Below are 15,327 nucleotides of genomic sequence, written 5' to 3' on the forward strand. Positions count from 1 at the left end.
TTACTGTGAAAATCCCCAGGTCGCCCACACTCCGGCGCCTGTTCGGGTACACAGAGAATTTAGCCAATGCACCTAACCAACACGCCTTTCCGACTGTAGGAGGGAATCGGAGGAAACCCGTGCAGACTCCATACACTGAGCTAAGCTGGGAATCGGGTCCCTGGCGCAGCAGTGCTAACCACTGTCGCTGTGCTGCTATGTGTAGGATTTTCCATTTGTTCCCGCCAGTAGGATCTTTGGTCCAACTGGTGATCTCCTTGCTGCAGGTTCCCTGTTATCGGATGGCGCTAACAGCGGGAGACCCAATGGTTGCTGGATCAGAAGATCCTGACACACTCTCTAATGGTGGGCTTCCTCCTCTGGCGCTGAGTATAGTGTCCTGGAAGCACTCTTGTAGTTGGGTGGCTCCTGTTGACCTGGAATATTGAATACTACTTTTTTGTCCATGAGATCCTCTTGTCTGGGATTCTCTGGTGATTAAAGAGCATTAGCTGAGAATGGGTGAGCAAATGCCACAATGAGTAATTGTATAGATGCGCTGAGGGGAAATGAGATTAACTCACCAGGACAGAAGGATGAGTTGATTGGAGTGAGGAGGATGCGTGGGGGCTGATATGGAGCTTAGCCGTTGACAGTGGTCAGAATAACTATATTTCTGTGCGATTAGGGAATCAAAGAATCTCTACAGTACAGAAGACGACCATTTGGCCCATTGAGTCAGTACCAACCACAATCCCACCGAGGCCCTATTTCCATACCCCCCTGCTAATCCCTCTGATACTAAGGTCAATTTAGCATCCACCTAACTCACAAATCTTTCAGACTCTGGGAGGAAACTGGAACACCCGGAGGAAACCCATGCAGACACGGGGAGAATGTGTGTGGAATTTGCAGTGACCCGAGGTTGGAATTGAACCTGGGACCCTGGCGATATGGGGCAGCAGTGCTAACCACTATGCCATCATGCCGCCCACAAATTCTGAACCACTCTTCCAATCTCTTGTGCCCCCTCTTATTTTCTCACAGAGGTTGGTCATCTGTGTGTTTCCAGCATTTTATGGTTCAGATAGTTGGCATTTGTAGCTTTTGAACTTTTTATTAGCAGTGAAACCAGTTTAAATCGGATTCCCGCATGGTGAAAATACAGGGCTATATTGGAGGGGGTGAAAAATGCACCTTGTGTAGTTGTTCTCTGGCAATGAACTTTCAGTCAGCAAATCTTGATTGGAATTTTTTTAAGTAAAGTTTATTTATTAATGTCACAAGTAGACTTGTATCAACACTGCAGTGAAATTACTGAAAATCTCCTAGTTGCCAGTGTCTGTTTGGGCACACTGAGGGAGAATTGATGTGATTTTATTATTGTCACATGTATTATCATAGTGAAAAGTATTGTTTCTTGCGCTCTATACAGACCGTTCATAGAGAAGGGAAAGAGCGAGAATAAAGAATGTAGTGTTACAGTCATAGCTAGGGTGTAAAGAAAGATCAACTTAATGCAAGGTAGGTCCATCCAAAAGTCTGACAGCAGCAGGGAAGAAGCTGTTCTTGAGTCGGTTGGTATGTAACCTCGTGGCCAATGCATCTAACTAGCACGTCTTTCAGATTGTGTGGGAGGAAACCTGTGCAGACTTCACGCAGACAGTGACCCAAGCCAGGAATCAAACCCCGGACCTTGGCGCTAACCACTGCGCCGCCCACATAAGTAAAGGAAGAACTTGCATTTATATGGCACCTTTTCGTGACCCCCGAAAACACTCAGCGGCCATGTTTCCTATATTACTACAATAACCACACTTAGCAGTGCCTTTGTAAAGGATTCTGGCAGGATCACACACCTTGCTGCCAGTAAGAACAGAGAATTTGGTGCCAAGCCAAAACTCCATTCACCGCAGCGGGACCAGGGAATCCCAGCCGCGGGCAAGTCGGAGAATTCAGGCCTCCGTATATACAGCACACACATCCTAGAATGCTCATCAGCTGCTTGGGGGTGTGTAAGAGTTGTAGTTATAAGTTCACATAATCAAGATTGCGATTTTTTTTTTCGCAGCTCATGCCCAGTTTAGCTAACACTGGCCGTGTAATGTTGGCAGAATACAAATATTAATTTGTAATGTTACACAACAAGACTCAGCAATGTGGGAATGACCAGGTGAGCTGATGTTGGTGGCCAGGATATTGGGGCGAACCCTCCGTCTCATCAGAAAGTCAAGGGATTCTTTACACTTGCCTCCAGTGGGCAAATGGGGGCTCTGTTTAATGGCAACAGGGACAGTACTGAGGGAGTGTTGTACCACCCTGGGAGGGTCAGCCTGTATTTTGTGCTTAGGTCCCTGGAGTGGGATTCGTATAGGTTGTTGCTCTTTGCAAGCAAAGTTGTCCTCTTTTGGGATTTGGGAATGCTTTTGGGTGGTTGATATCTTGAGACAGCATCACACTACCTTGGGTGAAATATTTTGAGGGATAGGGATGGAAGAACTCAGATATCCTTATCTGCTTTGTTTAAAGGCTGATTCCTTTTGTAACGCTGCTCGAAAGATGCAGGACATTATCCCCATCCCAGTCCTAGTATGAAGCAGAGAAGTTGCTGTAAAATTGTACAGCATGTTATTTAGACCACACTTGGTGCACTATTCAGTTGGGATCTTGTACAAAGAGTATAAAAGACACTAGGGAAGGTGCGGGGAAGATTTCCAAGGATGATGATGAGGATGGAGTGGTTATAACTATCTGAACAGGATGGGGCTCTTTTTCCCAAGAAAAGGGAAGGTTGAAGGAGCTAGATTTTAACGTCTTTAAGATGGTTTGAGAGAGTAAATTTGGAGAAGATGTTTTCTACTTGTTGGGGAGAGTAGAAATGGTCTAAGGTGATCACTGATTCAAAAGGAGATTCAGGAGAAGCTCCTAGAGACTGGAGAGAATGTGGAAATAACTACCACAAGGAGAGGTTGAAGTGCATTTTAAATGGAAGCTAAATAAACACCTGGAATAGAAGGATTTGCTGATGGAGCAAGATGATATAGGGTAGGAGGAAACTGGTGTGGAACATAAATATTGACTTGGGTCAGTTAGATTGAAATGATCTGTGTGTTTTTCTTTTTAAATTTCCCTATAGTGCAGAAGGCCGTTTGGCCCATCAAGCTGCACCAACAACTATCCCACCCAGGCCCTATTCCCATAACCCCACACATTTACCCTACCAATCCCCCTGGCACTAGAGTCAAGTTAGCATGGCCAGTCCACCTAACCCCCACATGTTTTGGACTGGGGGAGGGGGGAGATCTGGAGGAAACCCACGCAGACATGGAGAATGTGCAGAGTTTGCACAAACAGTGACTTGAATTGAACCTGGGTCTCTGGCGCAGAGGCTGCAGTGCTAACCACTGTGCTGCCCTGAAGTGTGTTGTTAGTACTTTTATCTTGCGTTATGCTGATGTTGAGAGTGTTTCTGTTTTTCCACAGACCACGGTAATGGAGGAGGTGATATGGGAGCAGTTCACTGTGACTTTACAAAAAGTAAGAGTTTTTCCCTTTATTTTGGTTTGAATTCTGATACAGACCCGGATGAATTTGAGTGATGGGGTGGGCTCGAGCCTATGTTGAAAAACTATATCAAAGTGAATTTAACCTCTGTTAAATGCTGCTAAATGATCTTAAACTTTATTGTTTTAGTTCAATCTGTGGTTTTTGAAGTGTTTTCTTAGCAATCCTGTTGTATTTAAGCATTGCCTAATGGCCCTGTTCACTTACCCTGTCAATGGCTTCAGTTTTTTTGTACATTTGTAATTAACCTTTTAACCAAATGCTTGGAATAAAGTCACATTTAGAAATTCGTAGCCCCCGTACACAGGTTTAATTTTTTTTTCAAACACCCCCTCCCCTCTTTCTCACACAGCCAAATGCTACTTGACTGGTAATCCAGAGAGCTGGACTAATCTGCAGTTGAACATGAGTTCAAATCCCACTGCAGCAGGGAAATCTGAAATTGGTTAATTTAATATTCTAGATTTGTATTAGTAATGGTGACCATGAAACTACTGAACTGAACTCAAAAAAAGAAAATCCATCTCCTTCACTCAAAGGAAATCTGCCATCCTTGCCCTGTCTGGCCTACATGTGACTCCTGACCCACAGCAATGTTAGCTACCTCTGGAATGGCCAGACAAGACACTCGGTTATAATAGACAACGCAGCTCCCCACCAACTTCTCAAAGGCAATTAAGGATGAGCTTAAATATTGGTTTTCTCAGCAGCACGTGTAACCTGCAAATAAGTTTTTTTTTACAAAAGTGACGTATCAGTGCAGCAACCCTGTGTTGTAAAGTTACAAGGTGGCACATCATCCTGCTACAGGAAATCTTCAGTTCCAGGTCTGCCCATAATAAAGGAGATCAAACTGCTAAGTGGTGAGTTTCACTTGAAAAGAACCAGGAGCAGGAGTCGGCCATCTGGCCCCTCGAGCCTGCTCCGCCATTCAATAAGATCACGGCTGATCTTTTTGTGGACTCAGCTCCACTTACCCGCCCGCTCACCATAACCCTTAATTCCTTTACTGTTCGAAAATCTATCCCATCTTAAAAACATTCAACGAGGTAGCCTCAACTGCTTCACTGGGCAGGGAATTCCATAGATTCACATCTTTGTGTGAAGAAGTTCCTCCTCAACTCAGTCCTAAATCTGCTCCCTGTTATTTTGAGGCTATGCCCCCTAGTTTACCCAAACAGTGGAAACAACTTCCCTGCTTCTATATTATTGATTCCCTTCATAATCTTATGTTTCTGAGATTTATTTTACCCTCTCCTCCACCTTCAAACCTCTTTTTTTCCCCCACCCCACCCCACCCCAACACATCTCGTCTCATTCTTCTGAATTCCAATGAGTATAGCCCCAGTCTATTCTGTCTCTCCTCATAAGCCAACCCTCAACTCCAGAATCAACCTTGTGAATCTCCTCTGCACCCCTTCCTGTGCCAGTACATCCTTTCTCAAGTAAGGAGACCAAAACTGTACACAGTACTCCAGGTGTGGCCTCACCAGCACCTTACACAGCTGCAATATAACCCTCGCTGTTTTTAAACTCCATCCCTCTAGCAATGAAGGACAAAATTCCGTTTGCTGCCTTACCTGCAAACCAACATTTTGCGATTCATTCACAAGGACACCCAGCTCCTTCTGCATGCTGCAGTTTTTTATCATTTTAAACAATGGTCCATTTTGCTGTTGTTGCTACCAATGTGGTACCCTATCTGCCTGACCCTCACCTACTCAGACTATCTATAATCCCTTTGACGTTCAGTGCCCTCTGTACACTTTGTTCCTGATCACTAGAGATAAATCAAAAACCACCCCACTTGATTTTACTTGTGGCTAACCCAACTGTTATCTATTTTTTATTGCGGTTTTCAGAAATAATTGTATCTGTCTGCAGCGATCGAAGTTCAGTTACTGAGCGTCTGAAATTTTGTTCTTTAACTACTTTATCTCAATTTTTTAATTTGTGTGCGCAGGTAAATGTTTTGTAAAATGTGTTACCTTTTTCCCTCCCCCTTCTTTTCCCCAATTGGTTAGGACTCCAAGAGGGGCTTTGGTATCGCAGTGTCTGGAGGGAGAGATAACCCCAACTTTGAGAACGGTGAAACGTCCATTATTATCTCGGATGTTTTGGAAGGAGGCCCAGCAGATGGACTACTGCAGTGAGTAGAAGTTGTGGTGCTTTGGTGCACGCGTGTGGGGGTGTGGGGGGGGGGAGGGGTGGTGGTGGTTGTATAATACCCATGTTTTAAAAAATGTGGGTGTGGATTCAATGATGAAAAGCGGTTCAAGTAAACTTGCAACATGTGATTTTAAACAAAAGAACGAGTGCTGTGTGTTACTCTGTGTGTGTCTCTGAGGCTGGGAACCCTGTGCTGAAGACTCCACCACCCGCCCCTCCAAAATCCTGTCCACCCTTTATAAGGCACAAGTCAGGAGTGTAACGGAATATGTTCCACTCGCCTGGATGACTGCAGCTCCAACGACGTTTGGGAAGCTCAATACCATTCGGGATAAAGCAGCCCTGCCTGATTGCTACCCCTTCACTCCCACCACCACCAAAGAACATGATAGCCGTGTGCACCATCTACAAGATGCACTGCAGGAACTCACCAAGGTTCCTTATGCAACTCCTTCCAAATCCACTACCATCCAGAATGACAAGAGCAGCAGATGCCTGGGAACACCACTATCCCGGGGGGTTCCCCTCCGAGTCACTCACCATCTTGACTTGGAAATACATTAACTGTTCCTTCACTGCCACTGGGCCAAAATCTCCCTTCCTTACCAGAGGGACTGCAGCGATTCAAGAATGCGGCCCACCATTACCTTCTGTCGGGCATCGAGGGATGGGCGATAAATTGTGCCCTAGTCAGCAACTCCCACATCCCATAAAATGACTTTCTTTTTAACAAAAAAGGGTTCCAGTTGCATCCTCAAGCTGCACTGCAGTAATACTGCATTGTTGGAATTGCTGTTTCTGGGATTTGGAGTTAAACAGGGGCCCAGTCTGTGACCCCCCTCAAGTGGATGTGAAAGAATCCTGTAGCAATTTCAAAGAATTGGAGAATTCTTCAGATTCCTGATCAAAAATATATCCTTCAAATAAATTATTAAGAACAGTGATCTCCCTTCCCACTTTCTTTAGACTGTAGTGAGCTGCTGAATGCAGTTGTATGTAGTTTGAACATTGCAATAAGAGGGATTTTTTTTTTCCCTATACTTTCAAAGATTTACTAATGCCAGTGACTAAAATTTGTGTAAAGACATTGTTTGGTATAGTATTATCAAATCTCTTAAATTCCACAAGATTAACTTGTTGCAAAATGACAAATTGCTTTGTAACTCCAGTCTCCACCAAATTTTAAATCTCTCATTCAGCGATCATTCGTCAGCGATTAGATGTGGCATCACTTCAGGCAAGAGTTGGACAAATGTAATAAGAACAGAAGGTGCTGAAAATTCTCAGATTAGGCAGCATCTGTGGAGAGAGATGTTTCAGGTTGATCTTGTTGTGGGCCCAAAATGGTGGGCAGGATTTTCTGCAGCCTCGGTGTGTTTTGCGGTAGTGGAGTTGGCTCGCTGTCGGCAGGATCTTCTGGACCTGCCGCTGGTGATGGGGCTTTCTGGTTGTTTGCACCTTCTGTTGCCAGGGAACCCATGGCGGGGGGAGGGGGTCGCTGTTGCCAGGGCCAGAAGATCCCATCATCTGGAACCGTAGGAGGACATCTGGCCCATTGTGACTGCACTGACTCGCCGAAAAGAGCATCCCACTCCAATCACTGTAACACTACACTTAACGTGGCCAACGTACCTGACCCCCCCCACATCTTTTGGATTGCGGGAGGAAACTGGAGCACCTGGAGGAAAACTCAGGCAGACGCAGGGAGAACGTGCAAACTTCACACAATCGCTCAAGGCCAGAATCAAACCCAGGTCCCTGGCGCTCTCGCTCACTGCCGGGCCTGCTGAGTTTATCTCACGATCTGTTTTTTATTTCTGAAATCCAGCATCTGCAGTAGTTTTGCTTTGAGCTTGAAGAATGTTGTTGTATCAACTTGTCCGCTGACTTGCACGTGATTTCTAAAAGGCTTTGGATTTAAAATGTGGTAATGGAGATGTTTCAAAATGTGCTCAACTATTAGAGTGCACTCCAGTTCTGACAAGATAGTTGGCAAACGAATATGGGGGGGGGGGGCGGTGAAATGTGGAGAGACATGTTTATGCAGCAAGTTGTTGTATTCTGAAGGATGGTGAAAAGTTGATCTTTCTCAACAACCAAGACTAACACTACATTCTGCACTCTCTTCTTCTTTCCTTCTCTATGAACAGTATGTTTTGTCCGAATAGCACGCAAGAAACAATACTTTTCACTGTTTACTAAACCATATGACAATAATGAAAATAACAGGGGAGTTGTATTAATTGGATATCTCTTTTCAAAGAGCTAGCACAGGCATGATGGGCTGAATGGTCTCCTCTGTGCTATGTGATCTCCACTATACTGAATTCCATTGTTTTTCCATTCCTTAATTTGTGGGATTTTGTTTTGTCAGGATTTTCCCCATCCTTGTGTTGAAAATCCCATTGCAACTTGTGGTCGGTGCAGACTCAATGGGCTGAATGGCCTCCTTCTTCTGCACTGTAGGGATTCTATATGCAGCGACGACCACATCCCGTGAAGGAAATTTAAGCATGTACAGAGCTTATACTTGAAGAGTTGGAACTGGTGAACCTAGTAAAATATCCCTAGGCATTTTCACAGGAACAATTTTCAAACTAAATTGACATCAGAAAAACAAGGGGATATTGAGACATTTGACCAATCGTCTAGTCAAAAGGATAGGCTACGACAAGTCTTAAAATAGAGAGGAGATGGAGAGGGTTAGGGAGTTCATAGAATCCCTACAGTGCAGAAGGAGGCCATTCGGCCCATCAATCCTGCATTGACAACCAACCCACCCAGTCCTATTCCCGTAACCCCACGTATTTACCCAACTAGTCCCCCTGAGGGGCAATTTAGCATGGCCAATCCACCTAACCCACACACCTTTGGACTGTGGGAGGAAACCAGAGAACTGAGGAAACCCACACAGACATGGGGAGGGGGGGGAAACATGCAAACTCCACACAATGAGCTGAAGCTGGATTCATACCCAGTTCCCTGGCACTGTGAGGCAGCAGTGCTAACCATTGTGCCACCCAACCTGCTCGGGCATGTAGACCACAACTTTACCGTGTACCTTTTTTAATTCTAATTCTAAAAGTTAACCAGATATTTTTTAAAAAATGACAAAGAACCCAAGGTGGGGCACTAGTCATCTGAATGTGCAGTAAGGTTATTTGTACTTGGTGGATTCCTAGTCTAGTGAATGCTTGGTTAATTATAATCAATTAGGGGTCTAGGCCACCATGAATCACCTTTTCCCAAAATGGCATGAATGAAGTAGTCAGCATTTTACATTCCCCTTCAGTTCCAGCCCTCAGTCAAACTGGTTGTTTTGCACAAGGTCAGCGGTTAGTCACACAATGTTAACTCTCCCTTTACCCCCTGACTGGGTACTAACATTGGTTGCAAAACTCCTGCAAAGAAATCCCACCATTCTCTTTTTACTTGTACTCAACCAAGTCAAGCTTCAGTAGTCCTTGACCCCCGGGTGATATTACTGAACGGCAGAACAAAGCAGCTATTGTTCTGTGCAACAAAAACAGAGAATACTCAGGTTATGTCAATGTCCGGTTTACACTGCTTGATGTACAAAAATTAAGCCTACTGATGACTATGCAGAGTGAAATTAGTCATAAAATGGTTACTTGACTGTGATTGTACCACCTTTTTGTCTTTGCATTCTGAAACAAAACTAAGTGAGGGCCTCTATCTTGCCTATTGTCCAATTAATCCCTCCTTCATCCCACTCATCTTTAGCCCAATATGAGGATACTTTCCCTGACTGATCAGGAACCCTTCGTGAGGATTACGTTTTGGGTTTTTATTGCCAAGAGATGCCAATCCTCTTAGCACAAGCACACTCTCAAACAGGCTGAAAATCTTGCCTTTCTGCAGCAAGTAAACTCTTGTGAAACTTGACGGTTTTTCAATGGTCCCACTACCTTGGCACCTTTCCATGCTGTGTCTACTTCTAGAGTGGCACAGTGGTTAGCTCTGCTGCCTCACAGCGCCAGGGACCTGGGTTCGATTCTCAGCTTGGGTCACTGTTTATGTGAAGTTTGCACATTCTCCCTGTTGGATTTCCTCCCACGCATTTGGCTGTGTTAAATTCTCCCTCGGTGTGCCTGAACAGGCTCCGGACTGTGGTGACTCAGAATTTTGCAGTAACTTCATTGCAGTGTTAATGCAAGCATACTTGTGACAATGAACAAACCTTTTTCTCATTATTTTGAGGTTTACTATATTAAGACAACTTAGGTATTTAGTTTCTATTGTGTATCAGAGAATTGGCACGAGGAAACACGGAGGGTTGAAAATAACACCACTTTACTCGCAGGGTGGTGTTGACAACATGGCTGCTTCTTCATTCTTGCAGTTTTCCATACTAGCAACTCAAGATGCCAAAAACCCTTGCTGTTTTTCTTCCAATCCATCACACAAACCAGCCTCCCATCCATTGACTCTGTCTACACTTCCCACTGCCTCGGCAAAGCAGCCAACATAATTAAGAATACCACACACCATGGACACTCTCTCTTCTACCTTCCTTCAGGAAAAAGATACAAAAGTCTGAGGTTGCATACCAACCGACTCAAGAATAGCTTCTTCCCTGCTGCCATCAGACTTTTGAATGGACTTAAGTTGACCTTTAGTTTAGCTATGACTGTAACACTGCATTCCTCACTCACTCCTTTCCTTCTATGTTCGGTATGCTTTCTGTATAATAAAAAGTATTGTTTCTTGTGTGCTATGTTAACACATGACAATAATTAAATCAAAAATACTGAGTTTCCTCGTATGCACACTTTATTTCCAGCCGCTACCTGGATTTTATTTCTCTTAAGCAGGGCAACAATCTGAGCTTCAGCTGCTTTTTAAACACCGCCAGTGCTCTCATTGCTCTGTGGAGGATCATTATTCATGCCCGTGTATGTCCAGAGCACATGTGAAGAACTTCTAAGTCTCGCAGACTTTTTGGCTAATTTTCCTCCTCTCTGCCTAAGCAAATGCTGTTCTGAAGCCTCCTTGCCAGTTTTAAACATTCTCTGATAAACAATAGGAAGCACGAGGATTAAACTTAAGAGGGTTTTATTGAAACTTGCAGAGTACTGGATAGAGTGGACGTGGAGAGGATGTTTCCACTGGTACTAAAAACTAGAACCAAAGGGCACAACCTCAGACTGAAGGGACGATCCTTTTAAAACAGAGACGGGGAGGAATTTCTTGAGCCGGAGAGTGGTGAATCTGTGGAAGTCTTTGCTGTAGAAGGCTGTGGAGGCCAGGAAAGACAGCAATATAAACGGATGGACCATACTGAGACAGTTAGCGTTCCCAAATCCAGTCCGGAATAGTCTTCCTTTAAATTCAAAGACCTTTTGCAAGAGCGCAAAAATCAGGCCACAAGATCCTGATGGGCCCTCGCCCTAGAAAGGGAGTGTCCCAGCTTTCCAAGATGAACAGTTGCATTCAAACTTTTTTTGGCATGTTGTTAGTACCAGGCAAAGAATTAACCACTTCAAATTACAACGATAGCGATTGCTGGGAGCAGGCTAGAACCGCTAATACCTTCGAGAAAAGCAAACTGAGAATCCCCTTGACAATCTGCTCCAGTTTCTTAATTTACACATCTGGGAGCCTTGCAGTAATGTGGAATTGTTGTAGGATAACAGTGTTAATATTGAGTTTCTTTATGACAGAGAGAGAGAGAGAGAGATTCTTGGTTATGGGGATAAGAAAAAATTAGCCATGATTGAATGGTGGAGCAGACTTGATGGGCTGAGTGGCCTAATTCTGCTCTAATGTCTTTATGGTCTAAAAATAATGGAGCTTTATCTACAGGGTGGTGTTCACTCCAGGCTGCTGTTCCACTCCGGCAGTTTCCCATGCTGGTGACCTACGACAACACTTCCAATGGATACGTGAATATATTAATACACAGTGCTTAGTACAGCTCCTGCGAATCAATATTAATGCATAATGGTTTCTATTAATAAAGTTGCATTTTAATAATTGATATTCTGTTTAGTAATCTGTTTTAATATTAACACTGTTTATTCTATGACAATTCCACATTACTGCAAGGCTCCCAGATGTGTAAGTTAAGAAGCTGGAGCAGATTGTCAAGGGGATTCTCAGTTTGCTTTTCTCGAAGGTATTGAGGTTCTAGCCTGCTCCCAGCAATCGCCGTCGTTGTAATTTGAAGTGGTTAATCCTTTGCCTGGTACTAATAAAACACCAAAAAAGTTTAAATGCAACTGTTTATCTTGGAAAGCTGGGACACTCCCTTTCCAGGGCAAGGGGTCATCAGGATCTTGTGGCCTGATTTTTGCGCTTCTGCAAAAAGGTCTTTTGAATTTCAGGAAGACTATTCCAGCCTGGATTCGGGAATGCTAAATGTCTCCTTACAGTATGTTCCATCTGTTATATTGTTGTCTTTCCTCTGACAATCCTGAATTATTTTCCTGGAAAGCTGTCCCTAAGAGCGCTGTGGTTGTACCTACCTCACAGCGATTCAAGAAGACCATTCAGCTTCTCGAGAACACTGGGGCAGGATTGGGGATGAAAATGGTGAATGGGGTGGGGTTGATGCCAGTGATTTTTTTGGGGGGGAGGGGCAAAGAGGCAGGAGGATTGCCCCAATATAGGGAGTTGGGTCAGGGTTGCCCTTACACACAAGGGGATTGGGCAGGGGGGGGGATTGTTTTCCTGCTCCAATGGGGGAGGACACAATGTCCATAGTGGGGGTAAGGACCTTTAATTTAACTTTGAGATTGGGGCGCCCTGATTTCAGAATCCTAGTGTGTATAGGCCCCGCCCCTCCAGCTGGCTACATGATCCTCACCAGTACTTGGAAATTGCAGAGTGCTGTTTGATTAGGTGAGAAAAGGCGTCTATGAAGCTGATGAGTTTCTCACAGGGCTTTTTGCCTCTTCCAACACCCTGTGCGATGTTGGGGAAAACTCTGCCCTCGAAATGCAAACATAAGACTTTTTAAATATTGTTGCAGCCCCATCATTTTTATAGCAGGATATGTTCTTGAGTGCAGTGAGTTGGCCACCAGTGTTAATCATTGAGTGACTCCTGAGCGACGTTGTACCTTAGAGCTTTAAACAGGATAGTTGACATTCATGCTGCAACATGTTTTTAGAATATGATATGGTATATAGCCTTTAGAATATGAATAAGACTCTCTCTCTCTCTCTCTCTCTCTCTCTCTCTTTTTTTCTCTGCCTCTCTCTCTTTTTTTTTCTCTCCTTTTGTTCTCTCTCTTTGTTCTCTCTTCTCTCCCCTTTTGTTATCTCTCTTTTTCTCCTTTTTATTTCTCTCTCACTACAGTTCAGTAAACCGTAGCAAGTTACCTTGTCTTTTATTCCTGCCTTTGCTGCAACTTGGTTGCTGGCAGCAGTTCGAACATTACAGCTGATCTGAAGTACAATTGGGTTACTGTTTTTTTTTCCCCCTCTCGCTGCGACGTGACTGTCCATTTTTTTTTAAGTGGCCAAGTTTAAGCAATGTGGAACAGCATATATCAGCTAAGGGACCAGAAAATTAAAGTCACTCAGATGACTCACCTGATGAAGGAGCAGTGCTCCGCAAGCTCGTGATTCCAAATAAACCTGTTGGACTTTAACCTGGCGTTGAGAGACTTCTTACTGTGTTTAACCCAGTCCAACGCTGGCAATTCCACATCTTGAGTAAGTAGTGTAAGCAGACTTGAGATTCTCCTGTGTATTATAGAGATGTCTCTGGGAAAGTTTGACACCAGCTTTTACCTGACAGTTGTATTTCAGGTAACTGTGTGTGTGTGTTGAATGAGTTTTGTAGGACCCTTGTTAAACTTTGAACTGATATAACACAAGTGATTTTGAAAGTCTGTAAGCTAGCCTTTTTGGGGAATTTAAATGAAACACTTTTTGCATTTTGTCACATGGTTTTTAGTCTAACTGGGAAGTCTTGTTGGAGTTAGCCCCAATATATGCTTCCAGATTTTTGTGTCCATTTAATATCTGCTTTTGTGCCACAGAGGTGAAAATATATGGTGACAAACATAAGAGATTTGAAGCTTTACAGCAAGAATATAGAGACTTGCATTTTTTTTTTTAAACAGCACAAACAGGCCCTTCAGCCCACAAGTTGTGCCGATCACATCCATACCTACCAGGCCATAGAACTATCTATAACTCCCAATCCCATTAAATCCCATATACTCATCCAGGAGTCTTTTAAAAGACCCCAGCGAGTTCGCCTCCACCACCACTGACGGCAGCCGATTCCACTCACTCACCACCCTCTGAGTGAAAAACTTACCCCTAACATCTCCTCTGTACCTGCTCCCCAGCACCCTAAACCTGTGTCCTCTCGTAGCGACCATTTCAGCCCTGGGAAATAGCCTCCGAGAATCCACCCTATCTATTCCTCTCAACATTTTATAAACCTCTATCAGGTCGCCTCTCATCCTTCGTCTCTCCAGGGAGAAGAGTTCCAGCTCCCTCAACCTATCTTCATAAGGCATGCCTCCCAATCCAGGCAACATCCTTGTAAATCTCCTCTGCACCCTCTCAATAGCCTCCACATCCTTCCTGTAGTGAGGGGACCAGAACTGCGCACAGTACTCCAAGTGGGGTCTGACAAGGGTCTTATAAAGTTGCAGCATTACCTCCCAACTCCTAAACTCAATCCCTCGATTAATGAAGGCCAGTACACCATATGCCTTCTTGACCACGTCCTCCTCCTGCGAGGCCGATTTAAGAGTCCTGTGGACCCGGACCCCAAGGTCCTTCTGCTCCTCAACAATATCTTTTATGAACTCCTGGCATCCCAAGGGGCTTTACACCCAATGATGTCCAGTCACTGGAAATGAAACACAATCAGTTTGTGCACAGCAAGCTCCAATAGGTGGTGATCGGATCACCTGCTTCAGTGATGTTGGGTGAGGGATAAATATTGGCCAGGACAGCAGGCAAAAATTCTTCTGCTCTTGAAAGTAATGCCATAGGATTTTTGTGCCCACTTTTGATGGGGCCTTGTTTAACATCTCACCCAGAAAGGTGGCTTCTCAGTCCAGCTGCTCCCTCTGTACTACACCCAAGTGTCTGACTAGGCTTTGTGCAGGTCTGTGTGTTGTGTAACTTGAAGCCACAACTTACAGACTTGAAAGGTACGAGTATTACTCATGGAGCCATGACTGACATGTATAGCGTATAAGAATATGGAAATATGACAGGAGGCTGGAATTGCAAAACTTCTAAAATATCCAGTGTTCCAAATTAGAAATGAATTAGAATTGTTTATTGCAGCTCCCTTGAAGAGCATTGAAAGAACTTGTGTTTGTCAGATTTCTGACTTCAAGCAAACATTCTAAATTCCTTTTATTTCTGAATGTAATTAAGCAATGTTTGCCAGAACTATGAAGGGATTTTTGTGTACTCTGTAATTGAGTGTTTTTTTTTTCCTCTTGACAGGGAGAATGACCGGGTTATAAATGTTAATGGTTATCCCATGGAAAATGTGCCTCATTCCTTTGCTGTACAACAGTTGAGAAAATGTGGGAAAGTAGCTCAAATAGTAAGTGCTGATTATAATCATGAGTAAATATTATAGAAATGTATAGGGCACCTGGCATCTCTT

The 15,327-nt window shown here is 44.0% G+C and overlaps 1 protein-coding gene across 4 annotated transcripts in view; it reads left to right on the top strand.

Annotated features, from left to right (window-relative positions):
* Nucleotides 1–15,327, top strand: part of LOC145342851 (tight junction protein 2-like) — a 122,860-nt gene that overhangs the window by 54,822 nt on the left and 52,711 nt on the right. For all 4 annotated transcript variants that reach the window (XM_080188365.1, XM_080188364.1, XM_080188363.1 and 1 more), the window contains exons 2-4: nt 3,463–3,516; nt 5,568–5,692; nt 15,162–15,264. In XM_080188365.1, the coding sequence (XP_080044491.1) occupies nt 3,472–3,516; nt 5,568–5,692; nt 15,162–15,264 (273 nt within the window). In that variant the 5' untranslated portion in view covers nt 3,463–3,471. The remainder of the gene's footprint in view (nt 1–3,462; nt 3,517–5,567; nt 5,693–15,161; nt 15,265–15,327) is intronic.

Source organism: Carcharhinus amblyrhynchos, chromosome 5, assembly GCF_965287045.1.
Source record: "Carcharhinus amblyrhynchos chromosome 5, sCarAmb.v2.hapA, whole genome shotgun sequence".
In the NCBI taxonomy this organism is placed as follows: Eukaryota; Metazoa; Chordata; class Chondrichthyes; order Carcharhiniformes; family Carcharhinidae; genus Carcharhinus; species Carcharhinus amblyrhynchos.